Below are 15,707 nucleotides of genomic sequence, written 5' to 3' on the forward strand. Positions count from 1 at the left end.
ATGTCTTGTTTAGTGTGCCCAGGACAGAGATGTCTCGTTTAGTGCCCTCAGTATAGAGATGTCTCGTTTAGTGTGCCCAGTATAGAGATGTCTCGTTTAGTGCCCTCAGTATAGAGATGTCTCTTTAAACGTGCCCAGTATAGAGATGTCTTGTTTAGTGTGCTCAGGACAGAGATGTCTCGTTTAGTGCCCTCAGTATAAAGATGTCTCGTTTAGTGCCCTCAGTATAGAGATGTCTCGTTTAGTGCCCTCAGTATAGAGATGTCTCTTTAAACGTGCCCAGTATAGAGATGTCTTGTTTAGTGTGCCCAGTATAGAGATGTTTCGTTTAGTGTGTCCAGTACAGATATGGGAGTTCGACCAGCATAGAAGGAGTTGGCCAAAATCACCCTCTGTGAGCGGGACCCTCTAGAGAAAGTGGTTCTTAACCTTTTGCTGCAGACGCAAATAGATCAATAACGATCCAAATTTGGTTGTATACGCAGGAGGTTTTCGCGATCAAATGTCACCCGCAACGGAGGCGTTTCGCGGGTTGGATCGCGTAAATGTGTCTCGTTAAACTCGCCACCACCCGGCACGGCCAATAAGTAATGTCTGTCACTTAAAACAAAACGAGCAAGCGAAATTGGCACGTTTTGTTCACGTGCCAAAAACCTTACACTAATTGGCTGTGTCGGGTGGTGGCGGATTTTAACAACACACTTATGTTTACGCGATCGAACCCAATCACCTTTATTACCAATGCAAATCTGGACCGCAAATTTCCACACGCTAACATCTTGTTGCACAGCGTGAAAGGTCGCCCCCCCCCCCCCCCGTTCACTAGCCCGCAGTGACTACCCTGGTGAAATATGGTCAAACACCCCCCCCCCCCCGCCCGTGACCCGCACTGCGTGTGAAGGCATTAATCCGGAAGTGGATTTAAGAGCTGCTAAGTCATCATCATCATCGTCTTCATCATCATCGTCATCATTCGAATGATAGACCTTTGGATATGTGCTTAGCGAATGAAAGATATACGTATGGCATTCACACACACAAGACAAATATCCCCCCCCCTCCCCCGTGTAGCGTTAACAGACTGTAGGGGCAAGTGTTGTTTGTGAGCACCTATGAAAGCCGGCACGGCATACGACGGGGTGGGTGGCTAGCACCACGCCCGACCGCCTTTGTCTCCCTAGTGGCAATGTTTACACACCGCACCAGGTACTCATTTGAGGCTGAGTCGACCGAGGTGAGGTCCAGGACCGGGTTCAGATAATCGTCACTGATGTTGGCCGTGAACGGGATTCGAACTCGGGTCGCCAGGTTCGTAACGCGGTGCACTAACCACTACATTACCGTTCAGCACACACACACCCATACAGACGCGATAACACATGTTTGCATATCAAGGTGTACACAACACACGGTATTAGCCACGAGCCCCGACTTGCTGGGGTCATATTGCTTGTGATTATCTAATGGGTTTTGATTAATTTAGCCATCCAAAGAGGCCATTAAACTAGCTGACGTACTTCCTAATGTGCTGATTAATGCTTTATGTGCACATAACTCAATTGTGGGATCGCACTCAACAACAGTGGCATCGCCACCCCTACTGCCAGGGAGAAGAGGTTGTTAGCGCCAATGTCATATTCAGTTTAACACGTAGTAGTAGGCTTTCGCGACCAATATTATCCATAATAGAGGTTTTTTTGTGTGTGTTTGTGTGGGTTAGATCGTGTAAATATAAATGTGTTGTTAAACCCGCCACTACCCGACGCAGCCAGTCAGTGAGGTTGTGTCACGTAAACAAAACGTGCCAATCCGTCACTAGTTCAGCACACACCTGTGTGTTGGAGAGTAAACCCACAACACGTTTTGCACGTGATTAACTGAGAAGCACGTGATGGACTGAGAAGCACGTGACGGACTGAGAAGCACGTGACGGACTGAGAGGCACGTGATGGACTGAGAGCCACGTGGTGGACTGAGAAGCACGTGATGGACTGAGAACAACGTGGTGGACTGAGAATCACGTGATGGACTGAGAAGCACGTGATGACTGAGAAGCACGTGATGACTGAGAAGCACGTGGTGGACTGAGAAGCACGTGGTGGACTGAGAAGCACGTGATGGTATGAGCACCACGTGATGGACTGAGAACCACGTGATGGACTGAGAAGCACGTGATGGACTGAGAACCACGTGATGGACTGAGAAGCACGTGATGGTATGAGCACCACGTGATGGACTGAGAAGCACTTGATGGACTGAGAAGCACGTGATGGTATGAGCACCACGTGATGGACTGAGAAGCACGTGATGGACTGAGCAGCAGGTGGTGGACCGAGAACCACGTGACGGACTGAGCAGCACATGATGAACTGAGAAGCACGTGATGGACTGAGAACCACGTGATGGACTGAGCACCACGTGATGGACTGAGCACCACGTGATGGACTGAGCACCACGTGACGGACTGAGAAGCACGTGATGGACTGAGAACCACGTGTTCATTCTGCACGCGAAGACACGGCACAGGGCAGTCCAGGACAGGCCGATGAGGTTTTTTCCCCTCCCCCCTCCACACCCCCAACACCGCCCTGCAGACGCACAAAGGCTACGTCCGTGTCTTGAGCGGTGTTTGAAACTTACGCACACCGACAGCTCCGCTAATTTCTATTCGCTTTGGCGTCACGTGGCGGCGGGGGGGGAGGGGGTTGGTGGGGGAGCGCAGCGATGGTGACTTTGAGCTGCTGGTAATTGGCTGAGACAAACCACCCCACCCTCACCCTCCGAGTTCCATATTCTAAACGGCAGGAGGAGGGGGTGGGTGGGCGAAGTGGTGGGTAGGGGGGGGGTGGAGAGGTGAAACGGGGGGGGGGTGGGTGGTGGAGGACAGCGATTGAGGCGATTTACAATGAAACGAGCGGAGGCCGCTCTCCCTGCCGTGAATGACGGACGATGATGCGCTTGGGCCACGGCTCCTGACGGCTCTGCCCGCTGCGCATCCCTAACCCCCCCCCCCCCCACCTCTCCCCCCCCCCCCCCCACCACTGCGTCCGCACGTGGGCCGGGGCATGCAGGGCCACGCTCCCCCGTCCATCCATCAAACGAACACCCACCCCCCCCCACCCCCCACCCCCCAGCATCCTCCCTCGTCACCCTCCTACTGCTCCTCGCTCTCTCGTTTATTGCGATGCGGGCCTCCGCAGCCATCGGGAGGTGCGGTGCGGCGAAAACATCGGGAAGGTCACGAGTTCAAATCAAGGTTACGGGGGTGGGGGGCGGCGTGGATGGGAGGTGGGGGGGTCAGTGAGGTGGGGGGGGGTAGGTCACGTCAAGGTCGTCAATATAAAACAACAACAACAACAACACAGTCGACGGAGCGGTGGTTGTCGTTATTCGGGCGACTGGACAATCCCCCTCCCCTCCGCGGCCCCTCCCCCCGCCATAGGAATGTGGAATTTCCACCGCCGTCTCTCCGAGAGCTGTAAGACAACTGAGCGCGGCGCTGACGCGGCGGCAGATCCCCCTGGTTGCGGTGATAAACGCAGCGTGAGATCTTCGCTCCCTCCCTCCCTCCCCTTCGCCTTCTCTCTCTCCGTCCGAAAAAAAAACACATTTTCCCCTCTCCCTCCACTCCGTAGGCCGACGCCGGTGCCTGGGCCTCTCGGGGTGCCTCGCGGGGGCCTCCAGGGCGAGTCGGGCGACGTGGCTCAGCATCTTGTCTCGACGAGGTGGGATGGGGGGTGGGAGGGAGGTGAAGGTGGCGGGAACGTTTTGGGCCCTCGTGAGATGCAGATGAGCGTGCGAATGCTGGTGGCAAGCGGGGAACTAGGTCCTGAAGGAGGGGGTGCTTGGGGTGTCCGGTTCCGCCCGTAACATTTTGAGGCCCAGCGCCTGGTGCTCGGGTGCAGTTGCACCGCCTGCGTGCCCGACTGCCATGGCCAGGTCGGTCCGTGCGAACGGATGCGACCCTCTCGCAAGCTTCCCCCAGTCGAGATTCTTCGGCCACTCTGAAATTAAATTTATTTCCCACTTCTGGAATCTCTCTCTCTCTCTCTCCTGTCTCCCTGCCCAGTCAACCCAGACCCTGCCCAGTAATTGAACCTGAACACACACACAGCACCGTGAACACAGCTCTAATACGGACAGACGGAGAGTGTCATCTTCCTGCCGGTTTATTGTGGCTAGGAGATGTCAACTCCCTTGTCCCATGTACAAATGAGGTCCTGGGTTCGAGCCCCACTCTGGCGCCTGCTGTCTATTTGGAGTTTGCGTCTCTCCGGGGCCCTCCGTTTTTTTTTTACCCTCCACATTCAGAATCGACGCGCGTTTAGAGCATTTGGCTGCTGTAAGTTTTCACGTGATGATAAGCCACTTGGTTGACCTATCCTTTGTGGCCAGGTCGTTTATTTAAAAGAGCTACATAGCTCAGTGTGCATCGCCTGGTAAACGTAAACAAAACGTTTAGGTTTAATAGATTCCGTTCCGCCTTCCTCTACCCTGCTGCTGCATTGCTTTGCCACCGCTGGACTCAACCATCTCCTCCCCCCCCCCCACTCCCCCGCCCCACCACCACCCCCGATATATAGAACCACGAACACATGAAGGCAGACAGACAGACAAACACAGCACCGGCTAACGTCGCTGCGACACGGAACGCACGGACAAAGTCAAAACGAGTCACACGACGCATCTCCCCGTTGGCCGGGCGATCCTCCGGTCGCTCCACGGTCGGTACCCTGCTGCTGCAACGTGACCTTCCCCCCCTCCCCTCCACCCCCCCCCCCCTCCACCCCCCCTCCCCCCCAACCAGTGGAGGTGATGAAAGCCGCCCGCACGGCGAGAGAGAGGCATCGACGGGGCCCCCCTCCAAAACGACGGCCGCCACGTGGCCTCTGACAACCGTCGTAGAAGCTACATCACGAAGCTTCTTACGCGCCCTCTACCCCCCCCCCACCCAACGCCAAACCCCCAACCACCGCCCCACCCCTCCAAAGAAATAAGGGGAGTTGACAGATCTGAGTGATTTTTTTGTAACCCCTTTAAAAGAAAAATGTATTGACAAGTTAACTCTGGGGCCGGTTTTCGAACGGTGTACCGATGAGACCCAGAAGGTCGAAACAAGCTCCAGAGTTTGCTTGCTGGAAACGAAAGCGGCTTTGACAGCATTGGTCCGGATGGAGCGGGAGAGGTTCAAAACGAATAAGTAAAAAAAAAATGGATTCGTTAACGTCCTTAAATGAGATCAATTTTGATTGTTTTCAGCTGTTAGGCAGTGCGGGCATTGTTCAAGTTCTCTACGAAGGCCCGCAGTGTCGCGGCCGTCAACCACGGGACCCCGAGTTGTGCAAACCCCCCCCCCCCACCTTCGTGCCCTTTTAACGTACAACGATGACGGGAACGTACCTCAACAGCGTGACACAATCACTGCACATTTGGAGACGTCTCAACTTCGACGCTCGAGGGCAGCAGCTCCGGACCTCTCTTAACCGTCACCCCCCCCCCACCCACCCTCGACCTCTCCACCACCGCCACCACTGAACCTTCAATGATACCTTCGCGGACCGTCCGTGCGCGTCTAACGTAACCTTTTTTTCAGGGTTAACAGCAACTAAAAAACGCCACGCTCCTCCACATCGTGGCATCGGCGACAGCTCCCCTTACCCCCCCCCACCCCGGCCACGCCCACTCTGCCCCCCTCCAGCCACCTCCGCCCCACCACGGGGGGCCGCCGTTGCTCCGCGGACCTACGGGTTGGGGAGCAACCTCTCGAGAGGTTGTTTTTTTTGCTCCTACCCCAGATCTGGCAACGCGACAGGGAGGGACTGAGAGGTGGGGGAAGATGGGGGTGAAGCGAGGGCGAAGGTCACAAAGGTCGCAAAGGTCACAACGGTCGCACGACCTACACCTCCGACTCGTAGCCCAACAGAGTCGTATGCATAGATCTCGATTTGTCCTTGTGCGTGGGGAAATCGCGCGGCAGAGTTCGGTGTTGTCTCTGATCCGCCGTATGCCAGGGCGCCGCCGTCACCGCCGCCACCGCAGCCGCCCTGCACTGAACCTCCGCCGGGTGCCTCCGTCTCGAAAACCCAGCCCCGTAGCCCATCCAGGAACGTCCGTCCACGGTGGTGTACGGCGGCGGCCGGTGCTGGTGCTGCATCACCGTGACGGGTGCCGGCAGCGTCGAGACGCACGGCGGGAGCGACGGCCGACAGCAGTACGGCCCGCCGGTGCCGTCGCCGCCGCCGCCGCCGCCGCCGCCGCCGCCGCAGCCGGCGCCGGCCGTACCGCCGCTCCCGGCGGGGCTGCAGCTGAGGGCGTCGTCCGCGGTGTCGCTTCGCCGCTCGCAGTACGTGCTGCGCTCCGAGTCGGCGTACCAGTGGCCGCCGCCCGGCGGCGACAGCCCGTACAGCGACTCGGACGCCGTGTACGAGTCGCGCTCCGAGAACGACTCCACGTCCTCGTCGCCCTCGTCGTCATCGCAGTCGTCGTCGAGGTCGTAACTCTCCACCGACGGGCGGCCGTAGCGCTCGAACGACGAGCTGTCGCGCGGGTTGTACGGCACCGCCGCCGCCGCGGCGCCGACGGCGCCGACGCCGGCGCCGACGCCGGCGCCGACGCCTTGGCAGCCTGTCCTGCTCGCTCGCTTGGCCGCCGGGCAAAACGGCGGGGACAGCGCTCGCCGCCTGTGCCCCTGTAGGCGGCTCTTCCGCTTGCGCCGGCACAGCGGCCGCCGCCGCGCCTTCTCGGGGATGAGGTCAACGTCGGCGTCGCCCGGCGACTCGGGGCCGCCGCGCAGCTCCTCCAGGCTGCGCGACGGCAACGACTCGCCCGCGTGTGGGAGGCCGACGCCCCAGCCGCCGCCGCCGCCGCCGGGCCCCCACGGCCCGCGCGTCGGGTCCAGCGGCAGGGGCTGAGGTGGCGCCGGCAACGGGGGCGGCCGCGGCGGCATCGCGAAGCCGTGCAGCGGGCAGTTCCACACGGGGACGGCGCCATCCGCGGCGTCCGAGGCGCCGACCGCCGAACTCGGCGAATCGCCGAAGCCGCCCGTGCCGGCGGAGGCGGCGGTTCCTCGTGGGCTGCGTGTGATAAACAACCAGTTGTCACTGTCCGTCTCCCAGTTGCTGTGCGAGCGCCGGTCGTGGTTGGTCGAGCAACCGCCGTCAGCGCCGAGCGAGCGGGGCCACGCATCGGGCCCCAGCGCCACCACGAGCCGTGGGCTGTGCGGCCCGCCGACCGCATCGGGCGCCAGCAGCGGTACCGGCAGCGGCAGCGGCTTGGGGGCGCTGCGCCGGCAGTCGCGGTGCAACGGGCAGGGCCCCCCGCCCGGGCCGCGAACGCTGTACGCGGCCCGGCCGCCGTCGGAGAGCCCGTGCCTCTTGAGGATGATGGCGGCCGGGCCTCGGCGGCCCCCGTGGGCGGCTCTTGCCAGCGGCCCGCGCTCGCAGCAGCCGCACGAGCCGCACGGCGCGGCGAGCCCCCGCGAGGAGCCGCCCCCGACGCTCCCGGTTGCCGCCGCGGCCGCCTTGGCCCGCTGCTCGCTGCGCTTCTTGCGGTTGACGATGCGGACGATGCTGCGGGCGGCGCGCAGCAGGCGGTTGACGTTGGCATGCTCGTCCTGGCTCTCCTGCTGCGCCAGCGCAAATAGCCCCTTGTCCTTGCTCACCTCCACGCCGTACAGGCAGCTGTAGATGCCCTGCGGGTGACAGAGAGCAAGGGGGTGGGGTGGGGGGGGGGAGGAGGACGGTGCTTCTGGATAGCCCGTCGGATTCCTCCAGTACAAATACATATTCTGATTCTGAAGTGCTCGTGAAGCTGCCGACGTATTCCGGGAGGCTGGTCGAACCCGCCCATTTTAACACTGCCACGCCCACTCAATCGCTAGCACTGCCAGACCCTGTCCAGATAGCCACGCCCATTTGCCATTGTCCAGTTTATTTTGTTTGACCAGGTAGGTGGATTTTCATAAACTGGCAGCAATGACACGAAGGGAAATCATTACAAAAACAACCGCATTGTCACATGGGAAAATGGAAAATATTGCACGAACATAGATCAAGGTAAAATTATAATCCCCTATGGGTCTGAGAGCCTGCGGGCCTGCGATCCTGCGGATGTGCTAGCACACAGACCTATGGGCCTGCGAGCCTACAGGACTGAAAGCCTGTGGCCCTTCAGGCCTGAAAGTCTGCAGACCTGCAAGCCTACAGGCCTGAGATCCTGCGGGCCTACAGCCTGCGGGCCTGTGAGCCTACAGGCCTGAGAGCCTGCGGGCCCGCGGGCCTGTGCTAAGCGAAGGGAACAAAGGAGCCACTCACCCTGCTAATAGCGAGCAGAATGCGTGGCGTGGGGTTGATGGAGGCCTTGCGGCCCGCACGGCCCACACGCCGGTAGAAGATGTGCTCGGCGAGGAAGACGAGCAGACTGAGGCCCATGGCCACCAGCAGCATGTAGAAAACGCCCGCCATGTTGTCCACGTCTAGCTTGCTGCTCATCACCTCGTTCTTCTCCTTCTTGCAGATGCCTGCCAGCCAGATGGTCTCCAGCTCCTCCAGCTCATCTGGAGAAGGAGGGGACAACCGAGCAAAGGAGAGGTTCATGGGCAGGGGGTTGATCTAAGCGCGGTGAACTGACTTTGATCCTTACCTGCGAAATATTGATAGTTCATGGTTCATATGCCATTTTATTGAGGGGCTGCCGCTGTGTGGTGTTATCTAGGCGTGGTCTGGGATGTTTTGCCGCTATTTTTGCTGCCGTGCCCATTGCTGTTGTAACTTTTCTGACCCGCCCACACTGGATATCTGTGAAAAAGAGCTTCACAGCTCTTCAAATTCCTCCAGGCGAAATAAACATTCTGATTCTGAAATAGATTTTTTACATGGTCTAAACCAAATAATTTTTTATCTTCAAACTAAACTATGTTTTTATTTTACAAGGTAAGGCCCACTGAGTTATGTAGCTCTTTTTCAGAAGCGACCTGGCCATCACAAATGATAGCTCAATTAAGTGGCTAATGATCACGTGGACATTTATTGCAGCCAAATACTCTCCGGCCACCGAGCTGTGACCATCAAATTGACTACACTTGAGGAGCCCGTTTAACCACAACTCGATCTGTGTGAGTCTACGGGTCTCTCTGTAAGTCCGTGGTTCTCTATGTGCTTCACTGGTTGGCAGACAATGACCATCAAACTCACTACACTTGAGAACCCTAAGCCTAAGCATAATCACGGGCAGTGACTCAAGCCTGGATTCAATCACAGTGCTCCAAACAGTGTTCTCTGACCCATGAGCCATGTCAAACGTCAGCAGACCTTGCCAAAGTGGCCGATTTCCCGGGAGCTTCCACAACTTGAACCGTCTAGTTTGTTTACACGTTCTCACCGCGTCGCGACTGATCAAACGTCCGCGCGATATGGGGAGGCCGATCGCGCGGATTCGCACGCGCGTTCCCCCCACCACCTCTTCCGCTCAATCTCTCTCCTTCCCATCGCTTTACTCGCGTGTGACAATGCGACACAGTGGGGGGGGGGGGAGGCGCACATTCAAAATGTAACAGTTGCGACGAGCGAGAAGAACGGTGCATCGCAGCAACCGCCGCCCGCTATGATGCAAACGTGCCGAACAGAGACCTCGATTATCCAAGCAAAAACCTGGCGAGACGTTGGCTCGGTCCGCATTGAAACGTTTGCACATTGAGACGGCGGTTCAAGACAATTTCCCGTGCTTTGTCCCACGAGTAAAGAACGGCGTGTGGAAGCCATTATTTCGTTTGTATGGGGTAAAAGTAAAAAGTTAAACGTGCAGCTTTGTTCTTAATGAAGGTGTCGGCAACATCTGGCAGGGAAGTCAAATTGGTACACGTGGGAAATGAGCTGCCTCAGCAGTCGTATGGCTTTTCCACTGTAAAAACCAAGCCATGTCGGGACCATGCTCAAGCCAGACCTGAGTGGCTCTAGAGGCCTCCAGTTTTGTTTTTCCACTGCTGCAGAATCGGAGCTGTGCTGCTGACGTCCCTCGTGGTGAACGAGCGGAGACACGCGTGGGTGATACGGTGATGCCGGGTACTCACCACATACCGACTCACGTCACGCACACAACGAAAGCGTCACTGGTCCCACCCCTGGCCCTGCTTGGCCCCGAGCCAGTTTAAGATGCCTTGCGAGGCCAGCAGCATCCCGGCTCAGCATGGCAATTAGCAAGCAACCGCCCCCCCCCACTGCTCACCATCACCCAGCAACTGCAGCACGGTGAGGTCGATGTTGCGCTTCCACTTGGAGCCCTTCTGGAGCGCGATGCCATAGCCCGTGGTGGCGAAGACCTTGCCGCTGCCGATGGTCACCAGCTTGCAGCCCTCATCCTTGCCCGCCATGTAGTTGAGCACCGCGGCATCGTAGATGAACGCATCCAGCTTGCTGCGAGAGAAAGAGGCGGGCGGGCGGGCATGGCGGGGGGGGGGGGGGGGTGTGATAAAAGTGTGATAAAGAGGTTCATAGCTCATCAGATTTCTCCGGTGTTAACGATGCACAAACGAAATTTGGCCCATGGTCTGCTTTATGGCCCGTTGACCTCTGGTGCGTAGCCCTTTAACCCGTGGCCCTTTGGCACGTGGCACGTGGCCCTTGGCCTGTGGCACGTGGCCCTTTGGCTTGTGGCACGTGGCCCTTTGGCACGTGATGCGTGGCCCTTTGGCACATAGCGCGTGGCCCTTTTGGCCTGTGACGCGTGGCCTGTTGGTGCCACACGGCCCCCCCTAGCTGCGTGGCACGCGCACGACCCTGCCCACCTGGCCTTGAGGTTGAGCAGGGCGTCCTCGACGGTGCGCTGGTTGTAGCGCGACATGTACGCGTGCATCTCGGGGTAGTTGTTGCGGATGTTCCGCTCCGTGCTGCCGTTGGGCACCGTGCCGAAGCGCAGCGGTGGGTACTGCTCCGTGGGCTTCTGGAACTGCGGAAGGAGGCAAGGCAGGGGCCACCCCACCGGTGAATTGGTGCCCATGGGCACGGCCGTGGTTCCGCCGCTCCATCCATGCGCGGCTCCGTGAGACGTTTCGCAAGCTAATAACGCGCTTCGTGGGGTAAGATGAACGTCGTTTATTTCACGACGTTGGGGCCGATGTCAGTCTACGGACGATAGAAGTCTGCGGGAAGTGTTAGTCTGTGGTGGGAGGATCGGCAAACCTGCGGCTCTGGTGCCGCATGCAGTGGCTCTTTAAGGGACTGCAGTGGAGTTCTTGAAATTCGACAAAATGGCTCTGGTTGCCAACTACAACCATGGGTGTCAAGTTCACCTTGGAAGTCCAGCTTACCATGGAATTCCAGTTCACCATGGATGTCCAGTTTATCATGGAAGTCCAGTTTACCATAGAAGGCCAGTTTACCATGGGAATCCAGTTTACCATGGGAGTCCAGTTCACCATGGAAGTCCAGTTTACCATGGAAGTCCAGTTTACCATAGAAGGCCAGTTACCATGGGAGTCCAGTTTACCATGGGAGTGCAGTTTAGCATGCAAATCCAGTTTACCATGGAAGGCCAGTTTACCATGGGAGTCCGGTTCACCAAGGAGCACTGTCTCGTGCTCACCACATGCATTGTGGCTTTTTAATATATATTTTTTTCCAGAATTCTAAAAAAAATGGCTCTAAATTTCGATTTAAAGCTTTCGTGACTGCAAGGATTCATCTTCTTTGGTTCTTTCGGTAAGTCACGTAGAATGAGAATAAAATAGTAAATTGATAAAATAAAACAACTCATTAAAATTCTCACGACGTTTTGGCCACAACACAAGCGGCCTTCATCAGGTGAAGGGACGAGACTGTCTGGAGGACAGCGCTGGAGCGAACAAATCCACGCTCAGATCGCGACCTTTAAGCTGTGTGAGAAGAAACAAAGCGCCTTGACAAAGGAATTAGCATAGAATTTAGCATTGAAATAGCTGAGTGATTAGCTTGTGACTGGTCACAGAAATGGCTATGTTAAAGTCAAAGCATACACATCCACAGAGGCACCCCTTGACAAAGGAAATTAGCATAGAATTTAGCATTGAAATAGCTGAGTGATTAGCTTGTGACTGGTCACAGAAATGGCTATGTTCAAGTCAAAGCATACACATTCACAGAGGCACCTAGTACAAATTAAACAGGAGAATTTAGCATTGAAATAACTGAGTGATTAGCTTGTGACTGGTCACAGAAATGGCTATGTTAAAGTCAAAGCCTACACATCTGAGCTATTCACAGTAACTGGGTATACACTACACTATATAATGAATACTATAAAGTAAACCAATAGAAAACTAAAATATAAATTACCTCAATGTTATCAATAAACTCTATATATTCTCCAATCAGCTAAGCTACCAACAATAAGTCGTTATATATCACAATGCTATATGGCGAAAAAATGGGTGGATTCTTACCCTCAACTTTAGCACCACGGATAGCTACGAGCCCTGTTCAGACGGACGAGTTCATCCATGGTCGGAACGGAGGAGGGGGAGAGAGACAGCTGCGAGGCGCTGTTATACTCCATGTTGTAAACCATACCATTAACCGTGGTGTGAGAGGTATTAAGAGTCAATGCCAGCGAAAGAGCTGCGGTCTGAAGGTCATCGTAAAATACAATTAATTAAGAACGGAAATGGTTTAAAACATCTTTCCAATGGTTACTAAGCCAGAATACATCTTCTCTGTTGAAATTGTCTTTGCGCTTGTATATGTGAATGGCCTCATGAACGAATCTCTCATGGTACCCGGTTGGTTTGCAAAGAACCTCCATCTTGGAGAAGTCAATGTCATGTGAGCCCACTGAATTATAACAGTGATCTGCCATGGCAGAGGAGTTCGTTCTACCGTGTTTCAAGTCTGCTTCATGTTCGCGGATGCGGTCCGAGATATGTCGTTTGGTTTCTCCAATGTAGCTACTACCACAGTGGCACTTTAGTTTGTAAACGCCCGGGTACTGTATCTCTGGAACAGTATCTTTTACAGATGGAACCAGATCACGGATTTTATGTACTGTGTTGAATCGGACCTGGATCTTGTGTTTATTCAGGATTTTGGAGATCTTTTTAGTGACCCCTGCAATGTAGGTTAAGGTGATGGTTTTGAGTGGCTCCACAAGAGGATCCTTCTTCATGACTGGAGTGATGGCTTTGCGGATTGTGTAGTCGGAGTAACCATTAGCCCTGAGAGCCTGGTGTACGTGCTTGAGTTCACTGGTAATGTGTTCCTGGTCGGAAATGCATTGGGCTCTATTGTATAGAGTCTTGATGAGGGAGTTCTTCTGGGATGGATGGTGGTGGGAATCCGGTTTCAAGTAAGCATCTTTATGGGTAGCTTTCCTGTAGACAGAGTGGCTCATTGAACCATCATGTCTCCTTTTAAATAAGACATCCAAAAAGGGTAGTTTGCCATCTTTTTCGACCTCCATGGTAAATCTGATGGCTGGGTGTATGGAATTGATGTGGTCGCGGAATTGGTCTAGAGCAGGCTGGCCATGTGGCCAGATGACAAAAGTGTCATCCACGTACCTCTTCCATAAGGTTGGGCGTAGAGTGGCAGTCTGGATGGCGTCAGTTTCAAATTTTTCCATGAATACGTTGGCTACAACTGGAGATAGGGGGGAGCCCATTGGGGTGCCCTCAGTTTGTTTGTAGAAAATTCCATTCCAGGTGAAGTATGTGTTGGTTAAGCAATTTCTCACCAGGGGGGGGTACATCAGTATGCAGTCCTTGATGAACCAGGTCTTCAATGATAGCGATGGTGTCAGGTACCGGGACTTTGGTGAACAAGGACACCACATCAAAACTGACAAGCAGGTCGTCTGGGGACAGGGAAATGCCTTTGATGATCAATTTATTATTTTATTCTCATTCTACGTGACTTTACCGAAAGAACCAAAGAAGAAAAATGGCTCTTTTGTTATTTTGGTTTGCCGACCCCTGGTCTTTGGATAATGCTATTCTCTGAGTAATGTCAGCACATGGGTCACGTGAGTATATTGGGCAATGTTTGTCTATGGGTCGTGTTATTATTTGGGTAACGTCAGCAAATGACCCAAATACCGATGCCGGCCCCCGAGGAGCGGGAATTAAAACTCGGGCCGCCGCCAGCCGTTCGCGGCACATCGATCGCCGACCACTACACCCTCCCCCCCCCCCCCCACCCCTCCCAGCAACGCGGACCCCACCTTCTTGTCACTGAGACCCGACACCTGGTCGATGTACTCCTCCTGGATCATGAAGGCGGCCAGGTTGGCCGTGTAGCTGGCGAGGAAGATCACGGCGAAGAAGGCCCACACGAGCACCATGATCTTGCTGGAGGTGCCTCGCGGGTTCTCCACGGGCACCGAGTTGTTGAACACGAGCGCCCACAGGAGCCACACGCACTTGCCGATGGTGAACGACGGTCCTCCCGGAGCTGCGTACAAGGGGCGGTGGGGGGGGGGGGGCGGCAGCGTTATTTGTGTAAGCGAACATTTACATGGTGATACTTCTTTCGCACCGCACGTAGGCGACGGCGCTATTCCGAGTTACTTTTGTAAGCGAATATTTAAGTATTTTTCAAACGGCACTGTTACTTTTGTTAGCGGAAGCTTTTTTTTGTATTCATCTTCTTGGTTCTTTATTGATAACATTGATGTAGTTTATATTTTAGTTTTTTTTAATGGTATTCATTATAGTGTAGTGTATACCCAGTTACTTTATGTTCGTAGCTCAACTTATTGAAGAATATATTGGGTACATTTATTATATTGATGTAGTTTATACTTAGTTTTTCACATCGGTTTATTGTATGCTAGTTGGGTAGTTGCAATGCTTTAGCGTCCATATACTAAATGCCTCCGTGGATATGTAAACTTTGATTTTAACATAGCTACTTCCGTGACCAGTCACATGCTAATCCCTAACATTAACATCATGCTAATCTCCCAGTTGCATGCTAATTTCTGACTTTAACACCATGCTGATCCAACACTTTATCACAGCTATTTCAATGCTAAATTCTCCTGTTTGATATGTAAACTCCTTTGTCAAGGCACGTTACCTCTCCCACCTAGCTTAAAAGACGCTGCCAAGCTTAGCAGCGTTCATTGAAGCGCTGTCGTCCCGACAGTTCTGTTCCTTCACCTGAAGAAGGCTACTTGTGTTGTGGCCGAAACGTCGTGAGAATTGTATTGTCCTATTTTGTTTTATTGATTTATTCTCATTCTACGTAACTTTACCGAAAGAACCAAGAAGATGAATCCTTGCAGTCACGAAAGCTTTAAATCAAAACTTTTTTGTATTGTTTATGTATGTAGCATGTTGAACTTCTTTTGCACCATACGTTGCCAACCGCGTTACTTTTGTGAGTGAAAGTTTTTAGTATTTTTTTGAATGACAGCATTGTTAAACGCCAGCTTTAGTTTTGTAAGCTGAACGTCGTGTATTTGTCTGTTGTCTTGTAAATCCCAACGTTACTTTCGTTAAGGAAATACTTTTCATACGTATTCTTTTAAACGGGCAGCGTTACTTTTTTCGCGAAAGTTTCACGTTTTTTTTTAAATTATTATTAAACAGGCAGCATCTACTTTCCTAAGCGAAAGCATGTTTTTTTTTATATGTAACAAAAATCAAATTAAAAGCCTGAAGAAAGGGCCGTCGAGAGTCACGCGCGCGGCACAAAAACAGCTCGCTGCCCCAGCGCACCGCTTTGTCCGCATCGGCCGAG

General features: G+C 54.2%; 1 protein-coding gene across 2 annotated transcripts in view; it reads right to left on the bottom strand.

The window, feature by feature from the left end:
- Positions 1 to 5,513: 5,513 nt before the first annotated feature.
- LOC116955187 (glutamate receptor ionotropic, NMDA 2C-like) overlaps positions 5,514 to 15,707 on the bottom strand; it is an 83,467-nt gene continuing 73,273 nt past the window's right edge. The window contains exons 8-12 of one of the 2 annotated variants that reach the window (XM_076052864.1): positions 14,209 to 14,414; positions 10,781 to 10,941; positions 10,222 to 10,409; positions 8,313 to 8,554; positions 5,514 to 7,690 (exon numbers count right to left, since the gene is read on the bottom strand). In XM_076052864.1, coding sequence (XP_075908979.1) covers positions 5,897 to 7,690; positions 8,313 to 8,554; positions 10,222 to 10,409; positions 10,781 to 10,941; positions 14,209 to 14,414 — 2,591 coding nt within the window. In that variant the 3' untranslated portion in view covers positions 5,514 to 5,896. Of the gene's footprint in view, positions 7,691 to 8,312; positions 8,555 to 10,221; positions 10,410 to 10,780; positions 10,942 to 14,184; positions 14,415 to 15,707 lie in introns of both variants that reach the window. The other variant, XM_076052862.1, reaches the window with a different exon arrangement.

Source organism: Petromyzon marinus, chromosome 58, assembly GCF_048934315.1.
Source record: "Petromyzon marinus isolate PM22_M1 ecotype Great Lakes invasive population chromosome 58, UKy_Petmar_22M1.pri1.0, whole genome shotgun sequence".
NCBI lineage: Eukaryota > Metazoa > Chordata > Hyperoartia > Petromyzontiformes > Petromyzontidae > Petromyzon > Petromyzon marinus.